The sequence below is a fragment of the Aspergillus saccharolyticus genome, assembly GCF_003184585.1.
Source record: "Aspergillus saccharolyticus JOP 1030-1 unplaced genomic scaffold BP01scaffold_2, whole genome shotgun sequence".
NCBI classification, from domain to species: Eukaryota; Fungi; Ascomycota; class Eurotiomycetes; order Eurotiales; family Aspergillaceae; genus Aspergillus; species Aspergillus saccharolyticus.
This window is the reverse complement of record NW_020290612.1, coordinates 586,572-606,604: the sequence shown is the minus strand read 5'-3', so window position 1 is coordinate 606,604 and position 20,033 is coordinate 586,572. Positions and strand designations below refer to the sequence as shown.

The following is a 20,033-nucleotide window of genomic DNA, read 5'->3' as shown; positions in this document are numbered from 1 at the left end:
ATAGACAACTACGGTGATGCTGACCGGTGGTCTTCAGGGTAGAACGCTTGTAGAGTTAGATTCTATTGAGCGGGAAGCTGTATACTCATTGGTGTCGACCATGGAATGACCGACATATAAACCGAGCGTATGGAATGCGGTGGCAAAGCTTTCCCGAGATCTTGATATGCTCAACCAAAATGTTGGGAATTCAAGAAAATCGAGTTACTAGATACAATACCGGGTGCCGTAGGGATTATCGTTTCTGGCGGAAAAAATGAGCTTTTGATGGCCTTAATTCTGCGGTACCCCTCATGATATGACCTGTCTGGCACAATACGAGCATTGGGTGAATGCGGTAAATGAGCCGTCGATCCCCGACGATCCGCCATCCTACGATCTGATGGAACATTCTCTCCCTACAGCTTTCCATTTAGTCAAGTTTCTGTTCATCAATACAGGGGCTGTTGTACGTCTTGTGCTCCGCAGCGTACTACGTCGTCCAGTTTCCACCTCGGGGGGACAGGGTTTCCATCCGACAACTGCTTAGTCCTACTGCGCAACCCACCCGCAACGCCACTGGAAAACTTCAGCCTTAGAATGTCTCCAATCTCATCGCACGCTGCCAAGACTCGGTTGAGGTCCTCCACGTTATGCGCCGCAGAGACACAAAATCGCACTCGACACAGCTCGAGCGGAACGGCGGGGAACGGAACCACCACCACCGAGATTCCGCGGGCGAGCATCATCCGTGAGAACGCGGTCATCTTGCCTGGATTATACAGTATCAACGGAATGACTGGGGAGTCGTCGTCCCCGTAGACGATGAACCCAAGTCGCTTGAGACCGAGGCGCAGGTAACGAGAATTGAAGGCCAGGCGCTGCAATCGTTCTTCCTTCTGACCCGGCAGTAGCTCACCAGTCAGGATCCGAAACGAAGCGGAGATCTGCGCCAACAGGGCTGGGGCTATGGCTTCACTGTACAGCACGCCCGCATTCACCGCGCGGAGCTTGCGCACGGTCTCTCCATCCGCTGCGATATATCCTCCGATGGCACCAAATGATTTTGTCAAGGTTCCCATCAGGATGTCGATCTCCCTCGAATCAATGCCAAAGTAGTCGCAGACGCCCCGACCCTCTGGACCAAGCGCGCCGATAGAATGCGCCTCATCTAGAAAGAGGTGGAACTTGTACCGGCGCTTCAACGCAATGATGGCTGGAAGATTGCAGAAGGTCCCCTCCATCGAATACAGACCTTCGACCACGACCAGAATCTTTTTCCAGGGACGATAGCCACCACTGCTGCCGGTATCGTTTTTGGTGGCCGGCTGTCCCTGTGAGATTGCCTCCCGCAACCTCCCCTCCAGGGCGTGCATGTCGTTGTGTCGGAACGTCACAATCGATGCGCCGGAAAGGCGAGCCCCGAACCGTAGGGAGGCATGGTTGAGCTCATCTGAGAGAATGAGGCAGCCCGGCCCCACCAATGCAGGGAAGATGGTTGCGTTGGTGCCAAACCCCGCGGAAAAGACGATGGACGCTTCCTTGCGCACGAACCTGGCCACCAGCTGCTCTACATCGACGTGGAGATCCAGACCCCCGACATCAGCCCGGGCGCCGCCTGCGCTGATGCCATACGCGCGAATCGTCGCTTCGACCCTATCCGCGCATGTCCCCTTGGACTGAGCAAAACCCAGGTAATTGTAGGATCCCAGGTTCAGGGTCTGGATACGCGCACCGGTGAGTTTGAAGGATCTATTGTTGTCGTGTGTCACTCGATCAAGCAGGGTAATAAAGCGGCCTGGGACACCCGTGGTGGGACGGTCCAGGCAGTCGGCCAGTCGCACCTTCATACGCCGTGTATAGACGCTCTCGCGGGCAGTGAACCAGGGTGCGTATCCGTCCCATGGGCGGAGTTGGCGGTAATTCGCCGGCTTGAAGTAGATTCCGAACAAGTCCCGGATCAGGCCGATGAGATGGATGATGGTATAACTCAAATATGTCGTGATGACGTAGAAGTATGGGGCCTGATCAGTGGTAGGGTTGTTCAAGGGCTGGTTTGAGGGGCGACAGGAATATCGATCGCTGGCATGGCTGATCAGACCATACTGGGCAGGGTCTTGTTCCATCGGGGAGGGAGGATAGGCCAACCATAAGGGGTAAATGCCTTGCTGGTAGTTCCTGTTGGCGGGCTGCGAAAATTGAGGCTTTATAATGCAGCGAATAAAAGCCCGAGGAAGGAGTATTTCGCAACGAGGCTCTTCGCTGCTCCTGCATAGTGGACTATCATAGGATAGGTTGACAATGTCAATGGGTGGAGGCTGGGCACTCAAGCGATCCATCATGAATAGATCTATCACATACCCACATGAGAATAGTACCTATGCTTTGATGCCAGACAAGGGCAAGCGAGCTTCGATCGTAGCGAGATCCTCCGAGGCTCAGCTTTGACCAAAGGTACTCCTCCAGGGGCACGTTGGTGCACTTGCAGGGTGTATCAATGATGAGGGTAGATCTGAGATGGCCCCGAAGGCGATCATACTGGATTGGGAAAAGGCCTTCAGCCCCTTGCGTCGTGCTCGCCCTTAAATCAGCGCTGTGAGGACACACACATGAAAGAATCTGTAGCATTTGTTTCATCGTTACTTTTCAGCCGCTCTTAGTCTATTATCCAGCAATGGCGAATGCCATGACTGATCTGACGACTGGCTGCCATGCTCTAATTGATGGATACGGCACCACCCCGTACGGCTACCTACCGGCCTTTGCCCCCGGCGTCGCCTTCTGTGCGTTGTTTGGCCTTCTAGCAGGTATACACATCATCCAAATGATGATATACCGACGGTTTTGGTGGACCATACTGTTTGTGGTAGGCTGTTTGAGTATGTCCCATCCAAAGAAGCGCAAGAAGCATTCCTGCCCGGTGGCGTGGCTGACGCTATATGTTGATCCTCGATAGCTGAAGTCCTGGGGTGGGCGGCCAGGATCTGGACCACGCGATGCCCGTACAACCTGAATGCATTCCTGATTCAGTTCTCCACTCTAATCATCGGTTAGTGGTTTCTCTTCGTGGGAAGTACCAGACCCATCACACATATTGCCCATCCCACTGACGTGTCGATCAGCCCCCACCTTCTTCACCGCCGCTATCTACGTTCTGCTCGGGTGTTTTGTGCAAATCATGGGTCGGAGGTCCTCCTTCCTCAGCCCGCGCAGCTACCTCTGGATCTTCAGTGCCTGCGATCTCACTTCCATCGTCATTCAGGCCGTTGGGGGTGGCATTGCTTCCGCGGACTCGAAGAAGGTCAACGGCAACCTTGATCACGGATCTAATATCATGCTCGCCGGGGTAGTGTTCCAGCTCTTATCCATCACGATCTTCATTCTCTGTGCCTGTGATGTTTTCTATCGGGTCCATAGACTGCGCCTATCTGCCTCGGGCGCATCCATCGCCCTCTGGCGCGGGGTGCTGGCCGCGGCTACGGTTTGCATCTACATCCGATGTATCTACCGCACCGTCGAGCTCGGGCAGGGGCCCGGCGGCTATCTTCTGCTGCATGAAAATTACTTGATTGCCTTGGATGCCGTGATGATGGTGCTCCTGGTGGGGATCTGTGCCGTCTTCCACCCGGGTTGGCTCACTCCGCAGAAGGAGTTTTCGCGTCTCAGTGAGGTTTATTTACTGGATAGAGTAAGTAGACCGGAATGAGAGCGACAGCGCATGAACCAGCTTCGGGAATGAACACCTGTCATGCATGGGCTTGCGGGGATAGGGGACCAAACTTAATTCTGTCAGTCAGATCGTTCATTGTGTGCGATGTATACCTTGTCCCGGCCCCTAGTTTAACTCGTCTCTGCATTTACGGGTTAAAAGTGGGTCCTTTCCCGAGTCATATTCCTTCGCGTGATACGTATGTAAAGGGTTTATGCGGGTGGAGCTGTCAAGGACAACTGGCAGGTCAGATTGACAGCTAAGCTACCGTAACCGATATCTTCTGCCGTGAGACTGCTTGGGTTTTCCCTCATCTCAATCAGCATCGCAATCTGGGAGGCGAGGTGTCAGAGACACGCTTCTGTCATTTTCCTAAATGATACAGTCTCGTGACGATGATAGCTTCAGATCAGGTGAATGTGCGACAGTCCATTGCGGCGCATCAGCTCGGTAAGCGCGCAATTCCTTCCCTGCCCGGTCAACTCGAAATACCATTTTGAATGTTAACGATGATCGCTTGAGGATTCTCGCTCCTGGTCCTTTGCGCGCATGCCTTGGCGGATAAGCATGCTTTTCTCGCAGCGATCCAGGCACCGATCCTGTGCTGGAGATCCGAGCAGGGCACTGTACATCCACGAGATGTACTAGATGACCGGGGCTTTCTAGCGGTCTTCTGCTTCATTTTCACGCTTGCTCGTCCCGTGATAGCAGGGTACCTCCTACAGCCGACTCTGCGCAAGTATGGCTTTGGACCACAGGCTGCCTCCCATCTCGCTGCCCTGGGCTGGAAGGCCGTCTCCCGCGGTATGATGATGCTATATGCTTTGGTTTGTTTCAATCCATACACCCATATTTCCCAGCCAGGCTTACACTGTTCGCATCTGATTCTCCGAGCATTCAGTGCCTGTGGTACGACAGCCCCGACCTTCTGAACCCCCAGCGTCTATTCCAAGACTGGCCACAATCCCAAATCACCCACCCCATGCAGTGTTTTTTCCTGCTTCGGCTCGCCTTCTACCTGCACCAGTGCCTGATCATGGTCGTCGAACCGATAAAAGACGACTTCCTCGACAAGTTCCTTCACCATATCCTGACCTGCGCGGTGGTGATCGCCTGCTGCAACAGCCGGGTGTATGCCCTGCTCTATGGGATTCTGCTTACCGCCGATCTGGCGGACTTCCTTCTGGCCGTATGTCCATGCCCAGCACCAGATCCAAACAAAGCAAATGCCGGAATTTACATCAAAAGACTGTGCTAACTGGCGGAGCAGTTCGTGCAGATCCAGCGATGCTTGGGGCATCGGAAGAGCCTCCGGGCCTCGCTCCTCGCCTTCATTGTCGTTTGGGTTCTGACCCGCCACGTGATGTTCGCCTATCTTCATTGGACGCTGCACCGCCTGCTGCCCATGTCTGGGGACTGTGAGCTCGTAGTGACGGGACGCATGGTGCTCGATCCGGGGGCTTCCGGGTGGGAGGGACTGGCGCCCCGGGCGCATGTGCAGCCTGGGACTGTCTGTCTGGCCCGGAATGTGAAGTTGGGGTTGTCTGGTATCTCGATCGCGTTGCAGGGGCTGTTTTGGATCTGGACGCGCGATTTCGTTCGGGTGGCGGTCCAAGTGCACCGCCAATGTCGCGCTGGGGAGGCGACCAGGACCGGTGCAAGGAAAGGAACCTAGTCTTTCGGAGGCTGTATGCTCAAGGTTGAGGTAGACTTTTGTTGTTGTTGGAGGTGCATTGATGGGGTTGAGTGGTGTGTTTTGGTTGTTACTTGTATTTTACTGGCTTCGCGGGTACAGTAGAAGAGAAAGTCTAGGTGTGATGCCCGCTGCCCTCCGCAGAAATTGTAACGTAGCGAATGTCACTGCGTAGAAAGTCAAACCTTGCAGGGACCTCATAGGGAAAAGAAAACACAAGCGCGAGAAGAGAAGTTCGGGTCGTGAGCCGTGTGATGTATCATATAGACCTCTACACGATAGAGAGAAAGCTAAATCTAGGACAGAGCTATCCCCAGCATTTCATCCTGCATGACCCCACAGCGATCGAGCCTGCAAGGGATTGTGACCAGCGCCAATAGACATGTCACACGGACGCCGGCCGCTGGTACCTGATAGTCGTTCGTTCGTAATAAAAGCATGCATACAGTCTGTTCAAGCTCTAGCGCCTCCCACTTCTCCTCGAGATGGATTTCGATTTGGATGGTGTGGTCAAAGCTGTGGCTGTAGGCCTCGTTCTTGTGGCATTACACCAAGTCTACCACCGCCTCCTGCTACCTCGACCGATCCGCGATATTCCGCACAATGCGGCGTCTGCCCAGAGGCTACTCGGAGACCTTCCTGAGTTGCAGAAGATAATGGCGAGTACACAGGACATCCAGTCCTGGCTTCTAGAACAGACCCGTCGGCTGAAGTCCCCTCTGATTCAACTGTTTCTGGACCCGCTGGGTAAGCCAATTGTGGTCCTTAGTGATCCACGAGAGGCCCTTGACCTACTGCTCTATCGCAGTCGAGACTTCGACCGTACACCCATGGTGCAGGACGTTTTCTCCGGCCTGTCCCCCACTCACCATATCACCATGAGCACTGGACCCGAGTGGAAGAGACACCGTAATCTGGTGAAGCATCTGGTGATAACGCCGTTCCTTCAGGACATTGCTGCGCCTGCGATCCACGCGTCTGTCGTGCGCCTGGTCGAACTGTGGAGTATCAAGGGGCGGGTGTCCCGAGCGTCAGCGGCGTGCTTTGCACCTCAAAAGGATTTTCAACGCATGGTCCTTGATACCCTGCTGGAAATCTCATTCGGACGGGGCTTTCCCAAAGACGGGATCTCATCGCAAATCGAGCTTCTCCAGGACGCCGAAGCCTGTGGCAGGGCGAGAGTGAGCAGTCAGCCGCAGATCATCGCATTCCCTGAATCAGATCCTCACGAGTTCATCCGTGCACACGGAGTGCTCAGTGAAGCCATTGAAAAGAGCGGGACATCGCTCTTTCCACGACAGTCATGGTGGTTGATGTCCAAGCTACCCCAACTGGCTCACGCCCTCCGGGTCAAACGCCGGGTCACGCGGGAATGGCTCGAGACTGCGGTCTCCAGCACCGTCGGTGCACCCACGGACTCGACATCAGAGCTTCCCGACCGACCTCAATCGTCGGTTGAGTTCATGATTCGGCACGAGAGAGACCTGGCGAAACAAGAATCCCGGAAACCGGATTACCTGTCCCCGGCGATGGAAGATGAGGTGCGTGACATGCAACGACAAACATAACCAACTGCTAACCCGCTCACCACCAGCTCTACGGATCCATCTTCGGCGCCTCGCATAGCACCGTGTTTACCCTAGCCTGGGGAGTCAAGCTTCTATCAGATCACCCGCATGTGCAGAGCCAGCTCCGCGAATGCCTGCGCGCGGCCTTTCCCGAAGCCCTAACGGCAGGACGCCCGCCCAGCGCCCTGGAATTGGCCACCCGAACCATCCCCTATCTCTACGCAACCGTCGAGGAGATGCTGCGGTTTACCCCGACCGCGTTCATGATCGACCGCATCGCCACCCGGGACACCGAGCTCCTGGGCTACGCCATTCCCAAGGGCACCTGCGTCTGGGCCCTGAGCAGCGGGCCCGGATTCACGTCACCGGCGTGGCTGGTCCCCAGCGACAAGCGTAGTAGCGCTGTGTCTCGGACGGCGATGCCGACGCCCGCCGCAAAGCCAGATCACGCCCGGCAGTCTCCCAGTCACGAGTGGGCTGGCGACGATCTCGATCGATTCGTTCCGGAGCGATGGCTGGTGGCTCCCTCCGGGGCCGACGGCCCATCGACCTTCGATCCGAACGCGGGCCCAACCCTGGCCTTCGGGGCCGGACTCCGGGGCTGCTTTGGGCGTCCGTTGGCCCAGCTGCAGCTGCGCATGACGTTCGCGCTGCTGGTGTGGCATTTCGAGCTGAGACCGTGTCCCGCGGCTCTGGCAACGTACGCGGCGGTCGATGGGCTCTTTCGGCAGCCAAAACACTGCTTCGTTGCTTTGGGGGAGCCGCTGGTCAGTAGTTAGAAGGATTTCCACGGTCTGTGAGGTGGCTCAGTGCGTGCAAATTCAACATGGTGACTGCCCCGGGCAGATGTATCTGCTGTGCACTTATGTGTTGCCCCAGCTTTTCGGGGTTCGTCTTGAGGTTGTGTTATGCTCACTGTTTATCCACCCTCATGGATCCTAGCGTTCGAGTCCATTTCAATACACTGATCACTACCTTCAGTTCTTTTTCTTGTCTCGGTGGAGACTGTTTAGTGCTTCAAAGCAAACAAGACGTCTTGCAAACTTAACATTTATAACGGAGTGAAAGGCCTTTGGCGGTCTTCCAAAACGAACCCCGCAGCTAAGCGCCGATCGTACAGACCCATAAATATCATAAGAAACGGTCGCAGTGCAGCAGCGCATTACGTCACTCATGCTATCTTAACCAATATACTAGACCCCTAGTCAAATTAGTAAAATCTCCTTGCTGGGCGAAACATATGCAAGCGGTGCTATCAAGTGCAGCTAGGTCTAAAGTGCACGACGTCTCAGTGATATACTGAAGAAAGGCCGTGTGGTGGCAATTCTCGAGGCGATGAAGATGGAGGTTTGAGTCTCAGTGGAAGAAACGCACGATGGCGCCCACGTGACTGCCATTCCTGGCCCGGCGCGGTTGTTGCCCCAGGCACCACTATTATCACGGCCACTCGTGCCTGCTGATTCGGTCGTTCTACCATGTGTTAGTACCGGGCTGTATGGTGTACCTCTTTCATCTACCATTTGAACTGGCCCTGTTCATGGTGGCTAGCAATATGTGATGATAAGTAAGCTCAATGCACAGCCCGAACACGCCTGGCCCGCTCACAATTATTTGATTATGCAAAGAGATCTCAAAATGAATGGAGAAGAGGAGTCTCTGACTACGTAGTTCATGGCAAGGGGCGGTGGCTTCAGCGGCTGTTCTCGACAAACTCTGTTACGTGGGAGTATGTGATTCCGGCTACAAGGCACCAGAAGACCAGCAGTCTAAAAGCAAAACAATTGTATTATGGCAAGACTAATCTAGCTGAATGCCTGTGGCACACCAGAGAAAGCTTGAAATTTCTGTTTTCTCAAGGCGAGTCACCGAGTATGAGTACTCTGGAGCCTATGCCATTTTTGACCTAGTGATTAGCTGTTCCCCATGTGTCCAGAAGCTATCTCATACCTTGTACCTTGTACCATGTGCTATGGTACTGCCTTTTTCTCCCTGGATGTTCTTGATCTTTTTACATTCCAAGTATTCCTGTTCCCATGCTCGCAGCTAGCAATTTTCTTGCTAGGCCCCATTCAATCTCGTCCATGGAGCACCAGCCATAAATATCCACCTCTTGCGCGAGCAAGGCAAATCTCCATGTCTAGGTCTGGAGAGTCATGGAGATGTCATCAATCCTGTGGTGAGGGTTCAGGGCCAGCCTACACTGAGCTCCATAAGCCTGGCGGCCTTTGATGCTGACCTGTACCGCGATAGGTCAGCTACGGTTGGCTGGTACTTTGAATTCAAAATTCTGATTGGTGCTTCGCTTGTGGTTCGTATACAACTCCCGGTTAACCTTCAATGCGTCCGAACATAGCTGATACCCTAATCAATTTACATGTGAGTAATAGCAAATTCTCTTCTTCCCGATAAATAATTGATATTATCTTCGATGATTTAGCTCTTGTACAAACTTCCGTTAACCCCAACTTCCCAGTCATTGAATCAACAAATTAAGGTCCTGGCCTGCAGTAGGAGGCCAAACAGCTCATTGAGCCGTGTCTGGGACTACAATGACTCTAGAACTATACACCTCTTTATAACATTCGATGGCGACAGATACAAGGTCCTGGTCAGGTGACATTTACAACTACTTATTCAGGGACATCGAATGTGGACAGCGCTTTCCTCATCTAATCGCGGCAATCCTTCCCTCAACTCCCTTCGCCATCTTTCAAGTATCGTCATCAGCTCTGATCGATGCTCTATCATAATTTTCATACACCACTTAGCACACATCTTTATCTTGATTACCTCAATACCCTTTCAGCCAACACAAAATGATTCAATAATCCACCCTGACAGATGAAACGTTTACCCACTGAGTTACTTTACTTTATTGGTCAGTACAGCCGAGAGGAAGACCCCGCCTTCAGGACCTTGTGGGCGCTATATTTATGCTCGTGGCGCTTCTATCACGTGTTCAAACCTCTGTTATACTCGGAAATTCGCATCACTCATGACGGTGATCGTATCCCTCTTCATGACGTTGACTTGATTTTACGGCTCTGGCGTGACGCAGAGTTGGCCAGGCAGGTGCATCGGCTCGAAATTCACTGGCAGGGGTGTGGCTCGAGTGACGTGAGCAAGTTCGAAGACGGAAGCAAAATCGTCGCATTCATCAACTCGGCCCTGGATGAGATTTTCGGCTCCGATGCGCTCCTCTACCGGACTCGAGACAAATGGGAACACCATCTGCAGGCTCGCTGCCAAGAGGCTTGGGCGGGGATTCTTCTCGTTCGACTATCCCATCTGCGACGCCTGTTCGTGAGATATGACCATTCCGACCTGATAGCCGATATCCTGCGCAAGGCGGCGCCCAGCGGCAGCAGCCCTTCGATCGCCCCCTGCCCTTTCCGTACCTCACTGAAGTAACCGCATCTGCCCACAGCCGCCTACATTGGATTGAGTCGGATCTCCTTACCTCCTTCTTCTATTTCCCCGCGGTCCGCCGGGTCAATGTCTTCGCCGTAGCCGAGACCTCCGCCGCACCTGAATCGCTAGTCGTGAAACATGATCCGCTCCCCGTGCGAATCTTAGTGGTCTCGAATGCCGTTTACTGCCGCGGAATGCTCGACTGGCTCGCGGCGAGCGCGCGTCTCGAATAAGTCACGTTGAAGATCGCGGTCCATCCCGCCGATGACTACTGGGATATGCCGTCGAACGAAAGATTCCATGCCTCGAGATTCCGGCAAGCCCTTTTTCCTTGCGCCAAAACGCTCCGGTCTCTTCGGCTGGAGGGCGCCTGTAGTTACAAAGTAGTCTGGTATGACGATGACCGCGACGAGGATGAGTGGGCCGCATTTGGGTCATTCAAAGAGTTCGCCAACCTTCAGACACTGATCGTGCGATACCATTTTTCTAGCATCACCCTCGGCGGATGACAAGATGCCACTTCTGAATATACTGCCCGCTTCGCTGGAGTCCCTGGAGATCACCGATATCGAATCCGACGATTATCTTAACGTGGTGGCGGAGCTCTTCCGATTGGTACGGCACGGCCCGGATCTCTTTCCCCGCCTGAACGAAGTCCACCTTATTCGTGATCGACATGTGCGAGGGCCTATTGGCTGCTTTGAGAACGGGGTTCGAATTGGCCAGTATCGGGCTGACGGTGGAGCTGCAGCAAGAGGAAGACTGGGAGCACGATTATATGTCTTCCGAAGGCGAAAGCCCTTCTCTTGATGTTGAGGTCCAAATGGTTGGTCCGTCATGATGGTTGAACTTTTATCTGTATTTCTATCTGTACTGGGGTGTTGGATGAGTTTTGATAGTGCTTGGGCAGAGTCTGAGCCATATCCTTCCAGTGCAGTATTTACTGGCTAGTCTTTGCTGTGTCAAATAGACTCACATCTCCGTGTGGCAACGAAAGCTTATTTTGGATCGTAACCGCCCGGGCTGACTTCGAAGCTGAGACGACCACTTCGTGTCTCTGGCACTCCATATTGCTTGTAGCGAGTCTGGAAAGGACTGATAGGCAGGATTCTGTCTCTACCTCGAGCCTTGGGCTTTTTATGGGTTGAGCCACAATCCAACCTTTTCGACTTGCAATAGAGCCGCAAGAATGCCCTACATGATCAAAGCCCTTGTTCTACACATACTGCTGGCCGACGCAATTATGAGCCAAGCTGTTCTCGCCAGCCCGCTCGGCGACCTCCATCTCCGTGGCACGATGCCTGTCGAGGCCCTTCGCGAACAACCGGACTACATCACCGATGAGCTTGACAATCGCGGCAAGACGGCCCCAAAACTGGCGACGGCGGACTTCCCCAGCAAGAGCTACACCTGCCCCAAGACCGACGCGTATACGGAGACCACCTACACCTCCGGACAGCTGACGAAGGCATACATTGACGCTGCCAAGTATGCCAACGAGGGTAAACAGCTTGAAAAGAGTACGGAGCTACGATCAGTACCCACCCCTCCCCCTTGAATTCCCAGGGAAAGGTTTGAACACCCGAGCTAGCGACGTTGTGCAGACAAGTACCCCCACAACTTCGCCAACCACGACAAGCTACCTTTCGAGTGCGGTGCCACCAAGCAGGAGTTTGGTCTGAACCGCGAGAATCCCGCACGGGTATACAGTGGCGGAGATGTCAAGAAATTGCCCGATGGGTTGAAATTCGAGTATACTGGCAAAGGTTAGACTGCGAGAGCGCGTTTCTGTGGCGTGAGTCGCCATCATGAGGATGGCTTTGCCAATTGCTCTGCTCGTTGAGATCAAACCTGAATTCATGGTGTGAGTGTGAACTGCTCTGAAATGACCGAGAAGAGTGTATGTATTGCTTGGATGAGACTCGAGGCTTTCATGATATCGTGTACCGGTCTAGGCGCCGTGAAGAATGGCACGTTGCTTGAGGGTATTGGTTGGGAATCACGATGCGAGAATCCAGGGGGTGGTTGAACAGTTTCCAATGTTGGACGGAACTGCCATATCATGCCACTGCTGTCGAGCGAGGGATACCAGGCTCAAAATGCCAAGGAGTAAATTCCAGCTCGACTAACTTTGTTCGGCGTGGTGATTTGTAAGCTCATACGGAATTGATGAACTAATCTGGTGACGTGGCTATATTTTCTGCCAATATTTACAATTTAGGATCACCGTCTATCTCAGACCTTGATATACTATTCTCGCGAAAAACCCCCTCTGCCCTTATCTATCTTATCAGTTCCCCCCAAGTTCTCCGCATCGACCGGATCAACGGCTATCACCATGAGCTCAAACGCGGAGTCAACCCGGGACGTCCTCCGAGTTGAGCCCATCACGGACCAAGCCGACTTCGACCGCTTGTTCCAAATCACCGCCCTCGCCTTCGGCCACCAGGTCAACGACGGCGTCTGGTGTGCCATGAACCCCGGCTGGGACACGCCGGAGGGGCAAAAGAGCGGCAGCGCCCGCTTCGCAGGCCGCTGGTCGTCCTCCACAACCGACCGACACGGCCGTCCCAACACCATCTTTCTCAAGGCCGTTGTCCCGCGACTAGAAGGTAGCGCAGCAGGCGACGAGGAAATTGCCGGCGTGGCCATCTGGGTCCAAGCGTCCCAGGTAGCCGGATACGGGGACGCTCCCGTTGTCGATATCGGTGAGACGATGGACCTCGAAGCCTTGATTCCCGGGAACCCGGCCGAGCAACGGTATCTGCGCCAGGTGGTGTTCGGGCTGCAGCGCCATCGCATCGAGTACGTCCGCGAGATTGCGGGCACGGACTCGCCGGCGGTGCTGGTGCTAGATCTATGTGCTGTGGACCCTGCGTTCCAGCGGCGGGGGGTGGCGACGAAGTTGGTGGAGTGGGGGCTCCGCGAGGCGCGGGAGCGCGGTGGGCTGGAGGCTGTGCTGGAGGCATCGAGCATGGGGCGGCATGTTTACCGCAAGCTGGGGTTCGAGCAGGATGGCGGAGAGTTTGTGTATGAGGTGGATGAGGAGTTCCGGGATCGCGAGCGGCCTTCGAATGTGTTTATGCGGACGGGTAGACCGGGGCAGTGAGGGATTTAGACCTCAGTGCTAGAGATAAGTTCGTTCGTGGCCGTAGGGTGCTCCTATGAAATCACAAGCCAGGTTATATCTATACTATACTATAGATACAAATAAAGTATTTGTTAAAATTAACTACACCACCCGCGAGGTCTCCGTCAGGTATACAGAGTAGAAATTTTAATGCAACTGGAAGATTAGAAGTCTTTACTCTAATCCAGCTGCCACCAGCGTGCCAATTCTTTATCCCCGGCTTATTAAGAGTATCTAGCATACAGATCTCTGGAAAGAAAGTGTTTGGGTTAACTGCAGCGCTTGTTAAAAAGAATACGTGGAATAGTTCAAGATTTCTGCGCAGAGGGTAATTAATACTATTAAAAAGTAGTCTCAGTAGATGGCTCGGGTGGTCTATCAGCCCAGCTGGAAGAATAAAGTAAAGATAAGGATACGCGGTACTTCAGACCTTGCAGAAGCATTGCACGCATTAATTCAGCTTTGCCCAGCTACTTGTAAGTAAAAGCAGTGGACAGTCTGTTTTGATTATCATTGTTTTTGAGCCAGCTTTGCCGCTTTCTTGGTGTATTCCATGTGGTTTTGATTTATCTGATGTTGTAAGCTTGGTTCTGTATTTTCTATTCTAGAATAAACACTAGGCCAACCTCTTCAATGATGTGATTAGGGGACCTCTGCTACAGCGGGTCCAATATCTAGCTGTAGAAGGGCCGGCCTTTTTCCCTTTTTATGCTTAGCGGGTAAATTCTGTACTATGCTTCTTGCCTTTGCTATTTTCTTCTGTATTTATCTAGAATGCGCTCTACAGCCCTACTTGAACTCTCTCCAGAAGTATTGATCTTGCGGAACAGAGCTTTTGTTTCAATTGACGAATATCCTGAGAACAGTCGAGTATCCACTCTCTGGAACTTCATTTCCCAAATCTTACCCGGCTCTCAAATCGATCGTAGTTCAAATTTCGTCCACAAGTAAATCGGGACAGGTTACATAGCAGCCGTGGGCGCTTGGTGACCGCTATCTTATTAATACTGTTGTATGTTTTTGTTTTTGGTCCTGCACCCACTGCATCTTTGTCTCCTGGCTGTCCTATCTAAAAGGGTTACCGCGGTTTGCTGCTTGGGTCATCTTCTTCAAGAATCAGCCTGGCTGACCCGCCTGATGCAACTTAACTGATACGGTGTAACTACGGTACCAAAACAATATCCACTAGGGTCACTAAACCACTCCACTTATTCCCTCTTGAGACCAATGACTACCCCCAGCACGAGACTGCTTTTGGTGTGCATGTACCTGGCGGGATGCATAGTACGAGGGCGTGAGTCTTGGCAAGATGCGAGTTTTTGACTAGCATGCGACCAGTTGGTAGGACGGCACAAGACCACTGACTGGATTTTGATTACTTTATAAAGTGTATGCCAACCTGCTGGACCGAAAGTTTTGGATCATAGAAGATTCGGGCACCGCGGACCCTTCTCAATACTATTCCCTCCTCAACTCAACTCGGTGCTCGGAATAATTTCCGGCCATGAAAGTGGGACCTCAGGCCCGATCCGAGGCCGAAACGATAGGAGTTTGCGAATCCCCCCACACCACTGTACACGAGGCTCACCTTGGCTTTTTTATGCTGTGCAACAACAACAACACACGAGAATCGCAATTACAGGGTAAGCCTGATTTTACTGCAAGTCTACTGTATTACGCTCCTACCGCTGAGCAAGTATGGTATGTGCCCAAGCATGCTGTTTCGTGCAAACCCACCTCGAAGAAGGTGATATGGCATCCGGGCCCCGCCGTCGGTTTTGCGTGCGATGGTCGGTGGGCAGGAAGACTCTGATGGTCACATGCGGACACTGCCGTAAGGACCTAACATACCCAAATCAGATGGTCAGATTGGATTACCACGATTTATAAGATTGATAATCAATGCTGTATTAATCAGAAGCACGACAGCTTACCACTTTCGGACGGTCGAACCTCCGATGCCCGAACTTCGACGTACGAACCCATCTAAAGTCTAGATATATTGAGCGTAATTGGGGAGAGATAAGGCTCCTAGAACGGATGGCATCCTTTCGATGTGTCGAGAAACTAATGCTGCGGAGATTGCCTGATGGCCAGAAGGAACTCGTCTTCGGCTATTACTGGATCGGATTGGGCGACAAGATGAATGCAAGTCGAGTGAAATTACTCGGCAAGAAAGCGAGGCCAACGACAACCTGTATAGTGGATAAACGTGCGTAGGCAAATATGGCCCGGTAAGTCTTGGCCTTCTGGTCTGACTACCAGCAAAGACAAAAGAAAACTCTGCACAGGCCAGTGTGGTTCCTGTTCACTCATATACAACCGAGACGAAGATTAGTCTTCGGATGCAGGTCGCGGATTTCCTTGGCATGGACGGGGGTCCGAGAAGCACATTCCGCCGTAGATGCTTGAGGTCTTGGCTGTTAGGCCTATTCAGGGATGAACCGCCGACAAATGCATGCCCAAGGACGCCTGATCCAGGGCAAAGTGTCGAGCTCGGAAGAACTACCGATGATGAAGTGGAGGATTAAGTCCCGTCCGAGCGGAAAGGGTAGGAGCTTGCGAGAACAGGCAAAAAAAAAAAAGCTGCCAAGAATCCCCACATCCGCACTGAAGCTCATCTTGGCGACCCACTACTACTTACTGCAGGCTGTACAGACTGCAATGTCCAAACACGCAGTGGCAGATCGCGGGCCGACCACCGGCCCCCGAAGTCGTATGTCGGCTCTAAAGCGCCTTCGTCGCATCACACCTCGTCTAAATCGGAGGCCAAGAAGCCCAAGGAGAAGACGAAGCGGTCCAGTCGCTTGAGGCTGATGTTCACGACCTGATGCGAGGGGATTGTCTGTGCCTGTGCACGGCCTATGATTTTACGACACTACTAAACGACAGACCGCACCCGGGTTGAAAATGATGTATAAAGTGTTGATGATTCTTTCGTTCCTTTTCTTCTCTTACTTTTCTTTCTTCTTAGCTTGCAAGGCATGGCTCTGCGAGAACATGTCGGGCATATATTGATTATGGTGTGTTACATCAAGACGTCATGACGGGGCGTTCTTAAATATTCCGAACCAAATTAGGGATCGCATTTCATTCTTGTCTCCCACTAGAAAGAGCAGACTACAATTCTTTCCAATTGGGTCTCTAAGCGGTGGTAGCGCTTCGGGAGGTTTTTTCCCTTTTTTTCATGCATCTTTATCATATGCACTGGCGTCAGGGGCAGATGCCATCTTCTAGTACAGCAAAACTCACTTTTTTCCGGTCGGACTTCAATCTGTGCATACAACAGAGAAGCCTGTTTTTTCCTCCTCCTCCTCCTCCTCCTTCTTCTCATCTACTTTCTACAGACAGTACAGCTATCCGTCTTTCGTCGTTCCCTACCATCATGATATCTATGAGCAATTTTGAATACCTATGTTTCTGTTTTTCCCCCTAAGGACCAAGACGGACTACAGAAATTAGTGATCGATAATGCCAGGGCCCGTTGCATCGCGTGTTGGGAAGTGTCGGCCCTTGCAAGCAATTTGAGTCGCCTTCAAACAAAAGAGCGTTTCAATAACCCCGCATGCATCTGTGCATGTTAAACACTGATAGAGGTCGAGTACAGCAAAGAGTGGGAAGAAAAAAAAACATACAACAGAAGGGATTCGCTGGTGGTCACCCACCCAACTACTAACCTCCCGGCGTGTGGCTTGAGTACGGCTGAGCGGACGGGAAGCCCTATTTTCCACACCCTGTGGTCGTATGTGCTGGGTACTCGGCAGAAATGGCTTACATATGAGTATCAAACCTGTATCATAGCACTGTCTAACTGACATAGGGTCTTGAGGGTTTGTGAGCAGATCGAATCTATCAGTAAGTACATGGGTTCGCTAAAGCAAATGCCGAGTGGAGATGAGCACTAAGAATGGCTTGGGTGTTTTTTTTGGGTCCTTGGCGTAAATTTACCTGCGTATTCCGGTGGATATAGGACGGCTTGGGTACTACCTACTATATATATGTCTCGACAAGCTTGCCCAGTCAATCATCCTATTTGCAGCACTTCGGACTCCGGACACCGCATCTTAGATTAGCCTACAACTCCGTCGAACCATACAAGGAGGGACTCGAGGGACCGACTCCTAGTGACCCCTATGTAAGATAAAAGACACATCTTCGAGAATGACAGTCGCGCTGATTCCTTTGGTTTCGTCACCACCGGGATATGCCTCGCTATCCACGACGAGAACCCCGAAAGTATGGCTGTGCCACCAAAACAAAGGCCCCTCTAACCTACAGTCCGCTACAAACACCGAAGTCCTTCTGGCCGCCGACAAACCCACTCCTACACACCCCGTAGAACGGTTCGCGTTTCCAATTATCGGTCGTGGCGCGACTGCGGCGATGCAGAGACCTCGGCGACCAGCTCATCCTTGATGGCCCCTTGGAAAATGTTCTACGGCTGCAGACGGTTTGGAAACCAGCTACAAGGGCTTCGAGGTAAGATTCGACTCTCATCAGCTAGAGCTTTCACTCAAGGCAACCTTCAACCCAATCGATCGGAATGTCGTTACGCATATTCATTTCAAACCGCTTGTTCTGCAAATAGGTCATAGAGTGGCTGTGCGGGTCTACACTGCCTTATAACGTTGGACCCATCTATAAATTCGCCGCCGTTTTCCCCCTGTACTGGTCTTTCAATTGAACCATCAGCCCAACATAGGATAGCCTGTTGGGGGACACAGTATTAGTTTTGTCGAAAGACGATGGAAACATAAAGCTATCGAGAATCACTCACCTTGACCAAGTAATCCATACAGTGTGGCCAGTGGCCATCGTCATGCCAGTCTTTACCGATATCCTGACCCTCACTTGCAGACTGCAGGGCTTGGCGCATCATCGTGAGGCAGTGTAACTGATGGAACCTGCCAAAAGATTATCAGCGGGGCGCTCAATATCGCTTCGGTCGAAAGTTACTTCAAGTAAATAAGGAGCTTGACTCACATGCTAATGCCACCTTGATCCCACTTATTCCCACCCTTGGACAGGTATATGAGACCACCCGTAGACTTATTGAGCGATAGGTCTGCCCATAAGTGATCATACGCATGATCAAGTGACTGGAACGCTTTATCTTGTGTGAACGTTGTGGCGAATGTGTCTTCCGCGTCGGATTTGGCGACACATGAGCTTCGATCAAGTTGCTTGATTGACATGGGCAGATTCAACAGACTCAGGAAGAGAATCATCAGCAGGATGGTAATTTGGGTGCTCGGGTGTAGAAGGTAGTATGTAACAAAGGATAATCGGTTGCTCATCTGGTGGCCGGTTTCTGGATCGGGTGACTTTTCACTCGATGAGTCGCGTGAAAGGAGACGATAAATCATGTTTGCGGACATGAAAAGAAGAAATTGACCTAAGACTGGCAAAGGTCTTGGTGAATAATATCACCAGCATTATATACATTGAACTACCAGCCTGCGTAAGTGTCCGGAATGGCTGTAAGCTGGAGAGATGACCTTGAGTCCATCCATAACATATAGTAAGGGGCTCAGTTCATTCCACACAGCTTTGATATCGGGAATGTAACATGAATCATTAGAGTGAGAGGTATCAGGACATATCATAACCAGGAAGTCTCACGGCATCATTCTAGGAGTGCCGATGTCTCAAAGTTTAAGGCCCCGAGCTATGCAAGTCTCCGATCCGGACGCGAGATGTCAACAACTTTTGTAAGGTGAGTGTTTCAGAATGGCGCTGTGTATGATTCAGGTATAGCCAAACTGGATGACTAGGTCGCTCAAGAGGACTGTTATGAGACACTTGAAGATCTTCCGGGTTATAAGTTGTGTATTTTTCCCTTTTCGTATAGCCCTATGTCTCTCTGAACATCCCCCTCTCTTGCCCCCTTTCCCCTCCCGTGCATACACTTCAAAAAATGCATAACGTGGAAAATCGAAGTAGGACCGAACCACACTTAACTACCCCAGAGATTGTGTTCCAGGCTGTGCAGGGCTGTCCCCACGTTCGTATACTCAGATGACACGTGACCCACTTGACCATTGTCCAGATTCGGCCGGTGGCACATATCATATACCCCCCCTTGCAGGCGTGGGAAACCAAACCTTAAAATCTATCTTTTGAGCGGGTCGGCAAACAGAGAACAAAGAAAGATACATGCCAATCAAAGGATTGAAGGGTCACTTATCCCTTCTTTGCCTATTGGTCGCAACTCGCGCTTCCTCTATTACAAACTTGCCTCCTCAATTCCTTCCAGCGTTGGTCTCACTTGTTCGTACTTCCTTTCTTACCTCCTTCTCAACCCCTCGCAGGATATCTCATCTCGCTTCTTTTTTTTTTTTTTTTTTTTTTTTTTTTTTTTTTATTGCAGAAACTTCACCATAACTAGTATCCGTAGACGGCGGCATCCCTACTTCTCCTGCTACCTGATTCTCGGTCTAGAGCGAGGTCCAGCGGGTGAGTCGGGGTATCAATGACATGAAACTCAGAACCAGGATTCACCCGTATTGCAGCGTTCCTAGCAAGACACCTGAGACCTCTCTC

General features: G+C 52.0%; 8 protein-coding genes across 8 annotated transcripts; 6 read left to right on the top strand and 2 right to left on the bottom strand.

The window, feature by feature from the left end:
- Positions 1-431: 431 nt before the first annotated feature.
- BP01DRAFT_413017 (serine palmitoyl transferase subunit) lies at positions 432-2,105 on the bottom strand (the record flags this gene model as incomplete). The annotated part of the gene is made up of 1 exon (XM_025578982.1): positions 432-2,105. The coding sequence occupies one exon, from the start codon at positions 2,103-2,105 to the stop codon at positions 432-434; it is 1,674 nt and encodes a 557-aa protein (XP_025435286.1).
- A 560-nt stretch (positions 2,106-2,665) lies between these two features.
- Positions 2,666-3,685, top strand: BP01DRAFT_287426 (RTA1 domain-containing protein; the record flags this gene model as incomplete). Its single annotated transcript, XM_025571498.1, has 3 exons — positions 2,666-2,858; positions 2,936-3,028; positions 3,102-3,685. The coding sequence occupies 3 exons, from the start codon at positions 2,666-2,668 to the stop codon at positions 3,683-3,685; spliced, it is 870 nt and encodes a 289-aa protein (XP_025435285.1).
- Positions 3,686-3,884: 199 nt separating this feature from the next.
- Positions 3,885-5,514, top strand: BP01DRAFT_75374 (TLC domain-containing protein). The gene is made up of 4 exons (XM_025580077.1): positions 3,885-4,138; positions 4,211-4,515; positions 4,590-4,877; positions 4,959-5,514. The coding sequence occupies exons 1-4, from the start codon at positions 4,084-4,086 to the stop codon at positions 5,361-5,363; spliced, it is 1,053 nt and encodes a 350-aa protein (XP_025435284.1). The 5' UTR covers positions 3,885-4,083; the 3' UTR covers positions 5,364-5,514.
- A 352-nt stretch (positions 5,515-5,866) lies between these two features.
- On the top strand, positions 5,867-7,728 carry BP01DRAFT_420309 (cytochrome P450; the record flags this gene model as incomplete). The annotated part of the gene is made up of 2 exons (XM_025579452.1): positions 5,867-6,922; positions 6,976-7,728. The coding sequence occupies 2 exons, from the start codon at positions 5,867-5,869 to the stop codon at positions 7,726-7,728; spliced, it is 1,809 nt and encodes a 602-aa protein (XP_025435283.1).
- A 2,062-nt stretch (positions 7,729-9,790) lies between these two features.
- On the top strand, positions 9,791-10,593 carry BP01DRAFT_378869 (uncharacterized protein; the record flags this gene model as incomplete). The annotated part of the gene is made up of 2 exons (XM_025577100.1): positions 9,791-10,252; positions 10,309-10,593. 2 exons carry the CDS (start codon positions 9,791-9,793, stop codon positions 10,591-10,593), a joined length of 747 nt encoding a protein of 248 aa, XP_025435282.1.
- Positions 10,594-11,549: 956 nt separating this feature from the next.
- On the top strand, positions 11,550-12,131 carry BP01DRAFT_378867 (uncharacterized protein; the record flags this gene model as incomplete). Its single annotated transcript, XM_025577099.1, has 2 exons — positions 11,550-11,880; positions 11,965-12,131. The coding sequence occupies 2 exons, from the start codon at positions 11,550-11,552 to the stop codon at positions 12,129-12,131; spliced, it is 498 nt and encodes a 165-aa protein (XP_025435281.1).
- Positions 12,132-12,594: 463 nt separating this feature from the next.
- BP01DRAFT_332223 (GNAT family N-acetyltransferase) lies at positions 12,595-13,469 on the top strand (the record flags this gene model as incomplete). The annotated part of the gene is made up of 1 exon (XM_025573078.1): positions 12,595-13,469. Exon 1 carries the CDS (start codon positions 12,699-12,701, stop codon positions 13,467-13,469), a length of 771 nt encoding a protein of 256 aa, XP_025435280.1. The 5' UTR covers positions 12,595-12,698.
- Positions 13,470-17,847: 4,378 nt separating this feature from the next.
- On the bottom strand, positions 17,848-18,856 carry BP01DRAFT_378865 (uncharacterized protein; the record flags this gene model as incomplete). The annotated part of the gene is made up of 3 exons (XM_025577098.1): positions 17,848-17,925; positions 18,268-18,394; positions 18,474-18,856. The coding sequence occupies 3 exons, from the start codon at positions 18,854-18,856 to the stop codon at positions 17,848-17,850; spliced, it is 588 nt and encodes a 195-aa protein (XP_025435279.1).
- Positions 18,857-20,033: the final 1,177 nt, after the last annotated feature.